The 15,421-nt window shown below is 36.9% G+C and overlaps 1 protein-coding gene across 1 annotated transcript; it reads right to left on the bottom strand.

Moving 5' to 3' along the window:
- Positions 1-1,764: 1,764 nt before the first annotated feature.
- LOC134648270 (acyl-CoA synthetase short-chain family member 3, mitochondrial) lies at positions 1,765-14,445 on the bottom strand. The gene is made up of 12 exons (XM_063502764.1): positions 14,138-14,445; positions 13,249-13,399; positions 12,871-13,015; positions 11,552-11,696; positions 9,175-9,271; positions 8,360-8,559; positions 7,967-8,198; positions 6,890-7,049; positions 3,957-4,104; positions 3,496-3,641; positions 2,489-2,720; positions 1,765-2,127 (listed from the first exon to the last, which is right to left on the bottom strand). The coding sequence occupies exons 1-12, from the start codon at positions 14,250-14,252 to the stop codon at positions 1,850-1,852; spliced, it is 2,049 nt and encodes a 682-aa protein (XP_063358834.1). The 5' UTR covers positions 14,253-14,445; the 3' UTR covers positions 1,765-1,849.
- Positions 14,446-15,421: the final 976 nt, after the last annotated feature.

The following is a 15,421-nucleotide window of genomic DNA, read 5'->3' as shown; positions in this document are numbered from 1 at the left end:
AAATAAGTAAATCTTTAATGTTGTATATTTTGAATAAAAACGATATCGGTGAAATTTTTAGAACATAGGTAATGTAATGGGTAAGACACTATTATTATATGAACTCGCCACCCCCTAGTTCACTGGCTGGCTACGCCCTTGTAAGGCCAAATGGTTTAATAAGTCACTTTTGCAGTTTACTATACGTCTACGTACAATATGCATATTGCACACTCAATGAGCGTATGTATACTTATATTTTGAAATACTAGTCATTCGTACCTTCACGACACGTGGTGCATAAATGCGTGTTCGTAAGTACTTATTCTCACGAATAAAATTCGTTAAAAAACGTGTGCAATATGCGACTAACCTTACAGTGTTTTAGATTTTCTGTTCTTATTTTATTTCTCAGAGTTAAAAACTTATATGAGATATGGGTTACCAATGTTTTACCTATAGAGGTAATATGTAGGTACTTGCAAAACTAAGGTTTAAGTACATCAAACATTTTATTAAGTACATAATGTATTTTTATTAAAATTACTTTTTTATCCGGTACGGTTATCTTTTATATTCAAAATAACTAATTACCTAAAAGTCCCTATTAAAGTAGGTAACGGTTAAGTTTGTGCGGTTTGTGCAGTGAACCATTCTGCTTTACGTATACCTGTGTAATGTGTAACTATAGATTAGCAATATGGCTACGTATGTTTGTACGAATTAATTTTCATATAAACACATTAAATAGGTATGGAAGCTATTAATTACCTTTTAGTAATTCATGCGTCGTTGTACATATCCATGTGATAATTATGTTCTTTCGACGACAGGATTAGCTAAAATCTAGTTACGCAATCAGTCCTGGATTCGGACTCGGGCCCTACCCGGATCCAGAATCTCTTCGGGATATGGAATTGGACCGGGATCCGAATTCTAAGTAGGGATCTAAACCGGAAAGAAATGTTGAATCGGTTCCGGATCCGGATCTGGTCTGTATCTGGGCCGGGAAAAAATTTCTTGCACCAGACACCTGTTCTGGACCTAGAAACCTGATCTGGACCTTTTAGAAATTAATACGGAAACTTCTTTCATGTCGTATTTTTCTTTTTTTCCCCTTTTGTATGTTCTCATAGCTGAGGTGAAATAGTAGTTTATGTTACAAGGGATCAAAATTATATATTTCCGTCAAGGGCGTATATTGAATCCTGAATGAAGCGATCGATTCTACAATAGAATCCTAAGCGTAATGACAAGGGATTCAAGTGTTAACGCCCAAGACGAAATAATTTTGATACCGTGTGACACATACTGCTTTTCACATCAACTATGAGGAAAATAAAAAAAAATCTTGGTGTTGACACAATCTGATGCTTAAACAGATTATTTAAGCTATTATGTGCAAAAAAATTTAAAAAGTGTGCTATAACAGAAAAGTGTTACTTTGATCCCTCCTAGCGGGGAGGAAAAGTGCCACTTTGATCCCTCCTAGCAGGGAAGAAAAAGCTCTTTTCTGAATACCTAGCTAGGTGGTGTGAAAAGATTTATTTACCACGCGAGACCATAAGCTTTTGCACCTCTTTGCCTTAGAGTTCCTCGCTACATTCACTTGATATTCTGAATTGTATTTCTGAATCATTCGCTAGCTTAGTCTTTTAATCAGCACTCGCAGCAAAAGCTCTTGTTTTCTTTTTTCACAAATAATTATTAGTATTTCTATGATTTTACAAAAAAAAAACTTAAAATACGTAAATAAATACCTCCTCTTATATTACAATACAAACTTAAAGCACATATTTCTTTGATTTCCTAAGTTTCCTAAAAAAAATCCAATCATTAAGATTGAAATGAAAGGATAGTTAGTATTTTCTCAAACTTCAGGATCGGGTGCATCTATGGCATATCCAAATTTTTGCAGTGCAATTTTTATTTCAGCAAATACACTTGCATCTTCAATTGTAGCTGGCAGTCGCACTAATTGTGATCTAGCTAATTTTGCAATTGCTCCTCTCAGCGCTTTGCCTGATCTAGTCCGTGGTAGCGCAGGAACTGCAACTGCTTTTCTAAACGCTGCTATTGGCCCAATCAGATGGCGAACTAATGCGATAAGTTCCTGGGTTACTGTACTTTCAGCCACTATTTCTTCATCTAAAAAAAACATAAAACAATAGCTCAGTACATCTAGATTTTAGGTACACTTACCTTTATAATATTTGTGTTATTATTTTTAAACAAAGAAGTTTAAATGCCATTATAATTGTGTTGAAACATTTAACAACACATTTTTAACTTTTGGAAGTTACAGTTTCCATCTCCAGTTTTATTCTATTTTTAGTATTGTACATTCAAAAAAGTAGATAAAAAGGATCCTGTGTATAAAATTTTGGTATACCTACCAAGCATACCAACCAGTTATTTCAAACGGTTGGTAAAGAAGTTTTAAGGTAATTTTTTAGTAGAAGGTCAGCGAATTGTGGAGACTACATGAGGGTTCAATTTAAATACCAACCATCTTGGGGTGGTCTCATCACGTAAAGGCATAAAGGCACATCGCCCTTGGTAGTATCAGGGGCGCCAACGACAACAGCATCTGCTATCCTTGCATGCTTTAGCACAACATCTTCAATAGCTGCAGTCGATAGCCTGTGACCAGCTACATTAATGATGTCATCTGCACGGGCTACAACCCAAACAGCTCCTTCTGCACTTATCCAACCAGCATCTTGAGTGTCGTAGTAATCCTAGATCATAATTGTAATATTACAAAAAAACAATCATTAGAGACGATGGCAGTTGGAGGATCCAAAAGAATGCCGAAATAGAACAGCTAATAGCCGAGCCGAACATAATAGGTGAAACCAAAGCGCATCGTCTCCGGTGGCTTGGCCATCTCGAAAGGATGGGTGAAGATCGGGCAGCCAAAAGGGCCTACTTGGGTCGACCAACGGGACGCCATCCTGATATCGTTGGGCGGACAGAGTGGAGGCAGAGCGCCTACCGCGAACCACGTTCGACGTGTTGCCTCTCTGTCGCACTTGTAAATTCGTACGTAAGTGTGACAAAGAGGTAACACGTCGAACGTGGTTCGCGGTAGGCCCTCAGGTCTCCGTGAGCTCGGCGTCGGCGAAAGCTGATACCGTTCTGGACCGAGCAAAGTGGCGTGCTCTTGTGTTGGAGGCCAAGACTCATTTTGGGTTATCGCGCCAGCCAAGTAAGTAAGTAGTAATATCACAAAAAATTAAAACCTACTCGTTTTAGTTTTAGGACCAGTAAGTTATATGTCATTATCTATGTAACGGGACTGTTTTAGTTATTTATATATACCTACTTATAGCAGTAATACAGTGTAATCAACCCGAAACCCGTACTACGCATTAAAATTAATTAATGTCTAAATTTAAATGTTACTAGGTACAATTTAAATAGCGATAGCATTCATTGTAATGAAAGCATTGCAGTTGATTGATAATGAGTAAAATGTCAGAAGGTGAAACTAGGTAGGTAAGTAATGCTTACTGGATACGACTCGAAGTATGTCTTCTTAAATCTGTCATCTGCTTGCCAAAGTGTCGAGGCAAACCCAGGAGGCAGAGGAAGCTTTGCGACTAATCTACCAACTTCGCCCGTTTGACATTCTGAACCATCTTCTCTTAGAACATGCACTGAAAAAAGTAGGTAAGTACGTGGTAATAAATAAGTGCTCATTTAAGTAATGTCCCAAACGTGAAATCTTAACTTAAGAGTTTTTTGATTTATTAGAGGTAAATTTACTCTATTATATTATATATTTGAATTAGTTATAAAAAAAATGAAAACTAATTTGCTAATCTTGGAACTCTTCAAATAAGCACCGCTTACTTTTCACTTATTATAGCGGCGTACAAACCCAAACGCCGTTGGCAGAGTTAATTTTGTTTGTTACCTATAGCTATAGTTATATAATTTTTTTTTCGGTTATTTTATTATTACTAACTTACTCTCATATCCTGGAACAGGGTATCCAGCGGAATGTGGCGGTACTGATTTAATGCCATACCCAAGACAGGCAGCAGTAATCGCTGACCCTGTTTCTGTTTGCCACCAGTGGTTTAGTACGGGCACTGAAAATATACGTTCTGCCCATAGCTGAAATTACAATTAAGTACCTCCAATAAATATTCATGCATGTCTAAAGTGTCTGGTGTTTTCAATAGGTAATGTTTATTCAATGGAACGGTACATTTTTGGGATACCTAATTAAAAAGGTGCCTAGATGCACATTTTGTAAAATCATTATTCGAAGTCAAGAATCGCCTTGTTATTTTTAACCAAAAGTTATGTTCTAGTAATCAATGTGGCTACGGTAATTGAATCGTAGAAAACAAAGGACTGCCCAGAGGTCATACTCGAACAATATCTGAATAAGTTTACATAATGACGGGACGGGACCTATATGTTTTCAATCAACAATCATACATTTAACTTCCTATGGGAAGTATGTTTTTTTACAAAAAAACCGGTTATTTTTTAATTACTTATTTGAAATAGGGTATAGTGAAATAGGGTAACTGGCCACCCTAACTAAACTAATAATATGATTTTATTCACCTATAAACAAAATTCATTTTAGTATTAAGCAGCCTTCAATAACTAGCCACCTTATATTAAAATGAATTCTGTTTATAGGTGAATAGACAGGTGGCTAGTTACTGGCGAATTACCCTACTAGTTTTATTTTATGATTTTATTCACCTATAAACAGAATTCATTTAGTATTAAGCAGCCTTCAATAACTAGCCACCTTATATTAAAATTAATTATGTTTATAGGTGAATAGACAGGTGTCCAGTTACTGGCGAATTACCCTACTAGTTTTATTTTATCTACATTAATATTCCAAAATAACTAGAGTCAGACCGAGAAAAGTCTGCAGCGATTTTGATAGCCCACGCAGTGCAAGTGTCATTTTAAAAGTCAAACTTCTATGAATTTATGACGTGTAAATAACACTTGCACTGCGTGGGCTATCAAAATCGCTGCAGACTTTTCTTGGTCGAACTCTAATATTTCATTATCTCACAGTATTCCTTCCTTTTTTGTTGTTTTTAGGGTTCCGTAGCCAAATGGCAAAAAACGGAACCCTTATAGATTCGTCATGTCTGTCTGTCTGTCTGTCCGTCTGTCCGTCTGTCTGTCCGTCCGTATGTCACAGCTAGGGCTTGCAATTCGAATATTCGAATATTCGAATTTGTCGAATATTCGACCTGTTTTGATAATCGAATATTCGGCCGCTCAGGTTTCGAATATTCGAATATTTTTTATTACTATAAAAAATCTATGTCATCCGCTGTAGTTACAGTTTCAGTGTGTTTTACGGGTATTTACAGTGAATGAGGAACGGTAGGTACCCAAATACGAAGGAAATAATATTTTTACTGTATTCCTCTCAATAGACTTCGTGAATACAGTGAAACCTAACTCAATTTAAATGAAAACGAAATCAAAAAGTATGTTATTTTTACGGTGCGTAAGTTTTAAGTTAAAGGGTCATTCTGTTTATTCAGTACAAGCGTACGTTATGCGCGTTAAGCGAATTTTTGAAGTCTAAACCTTGCCACTTATCGCAATTCTCAAATTTAATCATACCAAACCTGCCCAACTTGGTAATCTAACAATGCACCTTTAGCTGACGAATAATCCACCCAGTACTCAACTAACTTTTTCCCTTAAATATTCCAATATTATATAATTAGCCGACCATTAGGAATAATAACTTGCCAAAACAAATAAAGTCAATAAAGATTCAAAATACAATGAAATTAAAGGCCTTTTTACAGGCCTCTGAGTGATTAAATCGGAAAATAATTACCTACTAAAAAAAATTCTTACATACCTAGGTGTTTGGATGGTTAAAGTTATATTATTTCACGCAACGACGCATTTATAATAAGTTTTATCTAGAAATATTAAATACGTCTAATTTTGGCGTTTTACTAGTTTTTATAAATGTGGGCATCTTATAAATAGTAGGATGATAAAATCTAGTCAATTAAGTGGATTTCTGCCAAATATCCTTAGTTTTAACAATATGTGAAAAAAGCTTTTGAATAAAACGATAATAAACCGATTTCTCGTTCCTTTTCTTATTTTTTATAATATTCGAATAATTATTCGAATATTCGAATACGTCGTCAGAAAAAGTCGAATATTCGAATATCTGAAAGTTTCGAATATTTGCAAGCCCTAGTCACAGCCACTTTTCTCCGAAACTATAAGAACTATACTGTTGAAACTTGGTAAGTAGATGTATTCTGTGAACCGCATTAAGATTTTCACACAAAAATAGAAAAAAACAATAAATTTTTGGGGTTCCCCATACTTCGAACTGAAACTCAAAAATTTTTTTTTCATCAAACCCATACGTGTGGGGTATCTATGGATAGGTCTTCAAAAATGATATTGAGGTTTCTAATATCATTTATTTCTAAACTGAATAGTTTGCGCGAGAGACACTTCCAAAGTGGTAAAATGTGTGTCCCCCCCCCTGTAACTTGTAAATAAGAGAATGATAAAACTAAAAAAAATATATGATGTACATTACCATGTAAACTTCCACCGAAAATTGGTTTGAACGAGATCTAGTAAGTAGTTTTTTTTTTATACGTCATAAATCGCCTAAATACGGAACCCTTCATGGGCGAGTCCGACTCGCACTTGGCCGCTTTTTTTTCTTTTATACTTACGTTACTTACTAAGAAATTTAAAATTTGATTGACAGTTATAGTCTGGGCAACAATTTCCGTCTTTTAAAAAAGGTGAGGTTTACAAAATGATTGCGCAGCCGCATAATGATATTTAAAATTTTGCTCCTTTTTTCGTAACGGCAGTGGACGTTCTATTGTTTACTATATAGTTATATACCAATACTTACACGTGTGTCTTGGTCGCAATGTTCTCCGGCAATGAATACTGATTTCAAAGACTGATTACAATATCTCCTAGCGTATTTGGCGTTGGGATCGGCCCTCTTCAGCACACGAATTGCGGTGGGAATTGTGAATAACGCATTTACTCGATGCTGTTCTATTATCCTGGAATACCATTTAAAGACCATTTATATATTTTATACAATAAACAAATAAGAGAATTTAGTGTAATGTAAAAATATAAATGAATATTGCCTACCCTTCCTTGTTATACTGTTCAAAATACAAGAGAGATTTTATAATAATAAATGTGACGTTATCAATGGAAAGGGACCTTATTGTCGATAGCGGTTACGCCATTATTAACGATGCTCCGATGCGATGCTGTGCAGCGTAAGCGCCATCGACAACAAGGTCCCTTTTCATAGATAATGCCCCAAATAACGTCGATCTCTATTTATGATATAATACTAAGGTTCGGTTACACACAGTAAAAATGGATGGTCATATAATAAGATATAAAATAACTCTGCACAAAGCTTTTAAACTTCCATACTTACAATAAAAACATTGCTAAGGTAGCAACTGACTCTAAATTAGTCGTAGTTATTTATACTATTTATTGATTTAAGCATTATGTAAATAAAGTAAATTCATTATTTACAACAATAGGTTTTTAATTAGATAAGTAACTGTTAAAAATAACATCACACTAATAAATTATTAAGTAGGTACCTAATCAAACTTATGGCTTACTTTTTAATGTGCTTAATTTAGTTGTACCTATATCTAGTATATATTATATGAATATTTTTTATGAATGTTGTAGTTAATGGCAGGGTGACTGCTAGGTACAGTTAATTGGCCACTCTTAACAATAAGGCTGCAATTAGCATGTTTCTTTCTGATTTGTTAGAAGTGACCAATTACTATACATAAAGCAGTCACCCTATATTGAAAAATATAAATGTATGCTAATTCATATTTTTATTATTTAACAATTTCGACGTAATCAGACATTTTTTAAATGTAAAACATTCGTAAATGTCCTATTTTAAAGGCTTGCCGACCTTTACCCTTACCTGAAATACTGTCCTGGATCGGGTGTCCGATCCGGCTTGCCTTCGTACAAAACAGTGGTCAGACCGGCAAGTAGGGGGCCGTAACAGATATATGAATGACCCACTACCCAACCAAGGTCAGAAGCCGCCCACCAAACACCTTTTTTTAAGCCATATATCGTGCTCATGGACCAACAAAGCGTAACTGCATGGCTGCATGGGCGTTGGACACCTTTTGGAGCATCAGTTGTTCCTGAACAGAGTTCCACACTAAGATTATGCATATGGATGCATTTTTTCCCATTACTTATGGAATTGGGAAAAAAACTTACATTGAAAATCAAAAGTTTATATAAACATTTGCAAAATATGTGTATTTAAGTAAGTATCTAAGTATAGATCAGATTAACTCACCAGAAGTATACAAAATGTATAAGGGTTCATTTGCCTCGACAGGCACGCATGGCACCGGGTCGCTCTCAAGTGCATCTATCCAGCACATGTCTCTGTCTTTCTCTAGAGAACACTCAAGAACTCTTCGCCGCTGGTAAATAATGCACTTCAAGGGCTGGTGTGAGCTTTGACATAGTGCCTCGTCTAAGATATCTTTGTATCTGCAAATATGTAAATCAAAAGTTTGTATTCGGAGAATAGGTACGGGTTGTAGTGTACTAGACTACTAGTAGGTAATCTATTTTTTGTCTCATGATTTGATGATGTGTCTGACTAACAAAAAGCATATGTTTGTTTCGCTTTCTGCCCAATTGACTTTGTATAAAAAAAAAATAAGACTTTGTACAAGAGAGCGATTTGATTTTGAGCCTTATAGGGTCATTGCGCTAGTTTTCATCCAGCTCTAGTTTTCGTCCACTTGACGAAATTTGAATATAAACCTACATTGCTAGACAAATTTGGACTTACAAATTGCAATCCTTAATGTCTGAAGAATATATCTATCTACATAAAAATGATATTTCACAAGCAGTAAATTAAAAATAAAATATATATTATTTGCTAATCCGTCAAGTGGACGAAAACTAGAGCATGGACGGAAACTAGCGCAATGACCCTTACATAGTGTTTTTCAAAGAATTTATATTTAATTAAGCTTATAAATCATTAGCAAAATTTAAATAATTTTGGTTGGAGTTTGCTAGTAGGTACTTTCACATTAAAATGTTGTAATATAATGTATGTATCACAAAAACTTTTCAGAGAACTCAACTAACCTAACAATTTTATTAGGTTCAACTCCACAACTAGCTGCAATAATAACAGTGGGTTCCGCATGCTCAATTCTTGTTCTCAGCTCTCTAGCCGCAAATCCTGAAATGAAACGATACCTATCCGATATTACAACTCTTGTAAGTTAAATATTATATGTGAACTATAAGTCAATAGGTACGAGGGGCGTTCAAAATATTCTCGGTATTGATATCTTACAACCTCTTCTAAAATTTCTTTCGTTACTGGCCGCTAAGGTTTATTCATTGACATTAAAAAAAAGTATAATTCGAACCGAGATGTTCTTTTGTTTTTCTGCAATTGCTGAACAAACATGAACATCATGTGGGAATTGACAATGTTAACTAAATTAGAACATCGATGCGTGATAAAATTCTTGACAAAACAGGGTAAAAATCAAAAAACCATAAAAGAGGAAATGGATTGTGTTTACCGTGAGTCTGCTCCTTCTTTATCTACCATTCAAAAGTGGTCAAGCGAGTTTAAACGTGGAAGGGAGAGTGTTGAAGACGACCCTAGACCTGGCCGGCCTGTAGTAGCTACTTCACAAGAAAATATTGATAAAGTGGAAAAACTTATATTGGAAGATGGTCGAGTGAAGGTAAAATCTATAGCACAAGTAACCAATCTCTCTATTGGTACCGTACATGATATTATCCATGACCATCTTAATATGTCAAAAGTAAGTGCAAGATGGGTTCCGCGAATGCTGACTCGGCTTCAAAAAGACATGCGTGTAGCTTGTTGTTCCGATTTTATTGACCTGTGCGGTGAAAATCCTGATGAGGTGCTGCAAAGAATAGTTACTGGAGATGAAACCTGGGTTCATCATTATGACCCAGAGAGTAAACAAGAGTCCATGCAGTGGCACATTAAGGGTTCAGCTCATCCCAAGAAGTTCAAGGTCATCCCTTCAGCTGGCAAGGTCATGGCCACGATATTTTGGGATTGTGAAGGAGTATTACTGATCGATTATAAAGAAAAAGGTGTAAATATCACAGGACAGTACTACGCTAACATTCTACGTCAATTAAAGGATGCAATCAAAGAAAAGAGGCGAGGAAAGTTAACCAAAGGTGTTATGCTTCTGCATGACAACGCCCCCGTCCATACTGCTCATATTGCCAAGGCAGCTATTGTTGAATGTGGGTTTGAAACTGTTACTCACCCACCGTATAGTCCGGACTTAGCCCCCAGCGACTTCTTTTTGTTCCCCAATCTTAAAAAGGATCTGCGTGGAAATAAATTTTCCGATGATGAAGCATTGAAGGCGGCAGTGGAGGAGCATTTTTACACCAAAGATAAAAAATATTTTTATGCAGGATATAAAAAATAATTGATCGATCTTTTAAGTGTATGAACATAGGGGGGGAGTATATTGAAAAATAAAAATATCAAACTTTTCGTACTTGTTTGTTTTCATTCTCATACCGAGAATATTTTGAACACCCCTCGTATGTTACCTGACAAGCCAAATTTGTTACTAGAAAATAAATAATTACGAAATTCGTGAAATGTAGGTATGGACGTTCAATGGCAACTCTTTTTCAGTGGCCAGACTATAACGAGTAGGCATATAACCTAACGTGGCACCGCCGCATGCGTTCGGTGGTCTGTCAGTCATTCTATACAAAACAATTAGAATAATATTGAGTGCTCATGCATTCACGTGTTTAACACCGTTTTTTTTTCCATACTGTGTATAAAGTTTATTAATAGGTACCTACCTCTCCTTATTAGTTTGGCTGTATATTAATACAGCACTGCTATACTGGGTCAACCAAATCTTGTCAGTAAATAGGAACAACAAAACTATACTCATCCTTTTCTTTTGGGTGCTAGTACTAGTGTTAGACAAAGATAGTATGATTCTCTCTGTCTATGTTTGAAATCAAACAGACCATTGACACACTATAGCTATCCAGCATTTTCAGTTGAAAAAGGCGGCTAATTTAAGAATTGTAGGTGTGAATAATCGATCTATGGTAATTCGCCAGTAACTGGCCACCTATTAGTAACTGGCCACCCTAAACTAAAAATGAATTCTATTCACCTCTATAAACAGAATTCATTTTAGTACAAGGTGGCTAGTTATTGAAGGCTGATGGCCAGTTATTGAAACCTTATACTAAAATGAATTCTGTTTATAGATGAATATAAATATTTTTTTAATTTAAGGTGGCCAGTTATTGAAACTGAAAAATTTAAAATCTTGCGCCTTTTTCTTCTGACCAAGTTGGCTTGCCAGAGTAAGTAGGTAGGTACCTATAATCATGCATGGCGCAAAATACTGGTTCTCTGTGCCGGTTCTATATGTAGTAATAATAGTTCAATGAATGGCAGTATACCTAGTGTGCCTACCTCCGAATACCACAGAGTGGATGCCCCCAATGCGGTTGGTCGCCAACATGGCGACGACTGCCTCGGGGATCAGCGGCATGTAGATCAGGACGCGGGACCCTCGCGTCACTCCAAGCTCCGACAGTTTCCCGGCTAAGCGAGATACCTGCACATAATGACATGTTAGCATTAAATGTCCCCCAACAACAGGTTTTTATACAATAGAACTAGTGGTAATAAATGCACACCTTTTTCACGCCCTAAAACTATGACCTAAAATGTGATAACATAAGGTTTTTTCACCTCAGCAGCTCGAACAAGGGTACCTACTTTGCTACTTAAAAAAAAATGCGATTTTGCTCACCGTAGCACTCGAAAAAATATTAAACTTTGCTCTCTTGTTGTACAAATAACTACTAAGGCCCACTTGCACCATTCCTCTAACCCGGGGTTAACCGGTTAAACCAGGAGTTACCATGGTAACCTGTACAATTTGACACTGGGTTAACGGTTTAACCGCTTAATCCCGGATTAGTGGGATGGTGCAAGTGGGCCTTATAGTATATATAACTTCTGTGATTGAGTCAACAATTTGCTATCCCAAATTATAATCTTTTGTGCCTGAGGAAAGTATTCCCTTTTCATTAATTTTGGTAAATGCGCAGATGGTAAAAAAAAATTGTCGGTAGGTACCTAGAGAACCATGAGAGTCAATCTCTTTCTCTCAACCAAAAACGATAGTAACTACTGACCTGTTAACCTGAAAAGAAATGATTTGTTATCGTTTGTCGTTAAATTATTCATGGTAACAGTGACGACGAATAGGGTCATCGAGATATGTCGTAGTTATGAAGTATTGAAGTAACAATAGGTATTATAGGTAGTACCAAAAACATTCACTTTGGCATTTCTTAATGTGCATCTCATTCTCGGCATCGGAATCTTTACTCTTATTACTAAGCGTATTATGTTGTGTTTTAGTGCTGAATAAGGTGATCAAGTTTCGCTGTAGGTACCTAGCTAATACCTCTCTTGATGTTGATGTTGAGTTGCCTCTCAGTTTCTGTGAGCGCCGAATTGAATTGGGCATGGTGTCGTTACTTCATACTGATCTTTCTCGTAGATTGCGCCGGTAGATTGCGTTATGACAAACGGTCAACTCGCCACCTACTCGCCCGTGATACTCTCACCATCACTAACCTGATCCCTCATCTCGTTCAACGTGATGCGCCTCACTGTGTCCGTGAGCGGGGATTCATATAGCAGATAGCTACCGTGTCACCCTCGTCTGACTGATAGACGGACAACTCGATGCCTACTCTCCAGTGACACTCACTAACCTGGTCCCTCATTTCACTGTAAGTGATCCGCCTCACTGTGTCCGTGAGCGGTGAGTCGTGTACCAGGGCCACGCTGTCGCCCTGGCCCTTCTCCACATGCCGATCGATTGCGTTGTGACAGACGGACAACTCGCCGCCTACCCACCTACAACATGTGAGTGTATTAGTTTGCTGTATGATTTTCGAACTGAATGCAACTCTCTGGGGCAAGAATGGGGTTCAATGAAATAAATTGTTCGTCATTACAATAACTATCATCGCCATGTTTAATTCAAAAGTCACCAACGCACACTGTACTAACTAAATGCAACTTAATTTGCACATTCTCCTGGCAGTCCTGGCGTTAAATACGAGTAAAACAATATGGCATCCACTTACCATTTTGTAAAGGGAGGATTGGAGTGATCCAGAACCTTATCCCAAGGCTTAGCCCACTCGACCTCTTTTGCCACGTCGGCCCAGAATCCCTCGGGATCCACTAGGGAGCGATGGTACGCTTTTTGATATTGCTCCGTCACACCGCTCTCACCTAAATCAAAAAGACATTAGCATTACTTACCAAAACATAAGGCTGCGTTTCGACCAGAGATGTGCGGGGAAGCGTAGCGACTCGTCGACATCTTAAGATAATTGAAAGTTTGTACGGAACATTCGTTGCGCGAATTTCTTTCTAATGGCCGAGTTGTATAACATGTTTATGTTATGCTTGTAACTACAATGTCCATCTATAAATGACCGTCATCGGCTACGAAGCTGCCTATGTCAGCCAGGAGTACCAGAGTTCTCATAATCACGAAACCTAATTACCACAATAGTTATTTGTTTTACAAGGGCGCAAAGTTGTTGTTTAACCTCTCCATAACCTCTCATTATAATATTGATACCCGAGCAAGCGAAAGATTCAAAAATTAAACCACGAGCGTAGTGAGTGGTTCGAAAAGTGGAATCTTGAGCGTTGCGAGGGTTTCAAAGCACGAGGGTTAATCAAATTTTGCCGCCGTGTGAAACACGAAATTTTTCCCCACACAAGAAAAATACTAACTGTAAAATCTCAAATAATATCAACGTGAACGTTATTAGTGATTTATCATTCAAAATCATAATTTAAAAGTCAATTCTACCAGCCAACATATAAGGAAACAACTCAAAATTTGCATTTGATTACTTTGCCACGCATGTGGATAAAATACAACTTTCAGCTTTCTCATTCATTTTTGAACAATCAAGAGAGCCTTTACCAGCAGGTGTTGTGAAAATTATTAATTACCATAGCTCTCTATGTCAGCAGCAGACACAAACGCCTTCTTCTTCAGCTCACTGATAGAAGACTCGAATTTGTTTTTCTCGATCTTGGAGGTGACTCCATCGGTTTCCTGATACATGGTTACGGTACCCAATCACTTCGGGTGTCGCGCGAGCACTGCCACATGAACAATGTGACTTGGAATCTATAATACTCCATTATACCACGACCTGTGCCCCTACTGAATTATTTAATAAGTTTACTGAAAAGAGGTTGACGTTTAAAGTTTTTAACGATACAACTACATAAGTGGATAGTAGCAAATGACTTAAGTGCATAGTAGCAAATGACTTAAGTTCAATTGAAATTGATTCACATGTTCTCTTTCTGAACGTGTACGAGTATGGTGTAAGTATCTACAGAATCGCTGCAATCACATTATCACTTCTTTTCACTACGATTGTGAAACATATTTAATAATACAAGAAGTAAGTTTCAGCGCGCACATAAGTACTTAAAAAAAAAAGTACCTATACGCTCCGGATATGGAGATGGCCAGATAGTATATATCCTCGGATTATGCTATCGATAACACAAACGCAATTCTTCCTATTCGTGATTCCCATACAATATGGATTTCACACAACTGCAGTTTACTACATTCGGGATTCCACACAGTTGTTTTTTTTTTACGCAATCGAGATTTTTTCTATTTTATTCTATTCATGATTCTACACAATATTTTTTCGACGCAACCGCACTTTACTACATTCGTGATTCCGTACAGCCGTTATTTTGACGCAATGGGGATTCTTCCTATTCATGATTCTACCCAATATGGGTTCAACGCGACTGCAGTTTACTACATTCGTAATTCGTAAGAAAGTTGCATTTTGTTCACATGTGAGGCAAAGTAATCAAATGCAAAATTTGAGTTGTTTTCTTATGTTTGCTGATAGAAGTAACTTTTAAATGTTGATTTTGAATGATTTACACTTAGTTTTTTTTCTTTGTTAGTGTGGTGAAAATTTTTGTTTCACTCGGTGGCAAAATTTGTTTAACCCTCGTGCCTTAAAAGTTGAAACCCTCGCCACCACTCGCTACGCTCTTGGTTCAATTTTGGAATCTTTCGCTTGCTCGGTTATCAATATAGGCATAAGAGAACTACAGTGAAACCTGGATAATTGCAATCTCAAGGGACCGGCAATTTTTTGTCAATTAACCAGGTTTTTCAATTAAGCAGGTCGCGGTCGTGCCAATTAACCAGGTTAAAAAAATCGTTGTGTCAATTATAGAGGTTCTCGACAT

The sequence above is a fragment of the Cydia amplana genome, chromosome 1, assembly GCF_948474715.1.
Source record: "Cydia amplana chromosome 1, ilCydAmpl1.1, whole genome shotgun sequence".
NCBI classification, from domain to species: Eukaryota; Metazoa; Arthropoda; class Insecta; order Lepidoptera; family Tortricidae; genus Cydia; species Cydia amplana.
The sequence above is the reverse complement of the archived record's forward strand: the minus strand, read 5'-3'. Positions and strand labels throughout refer to the sequence as shown.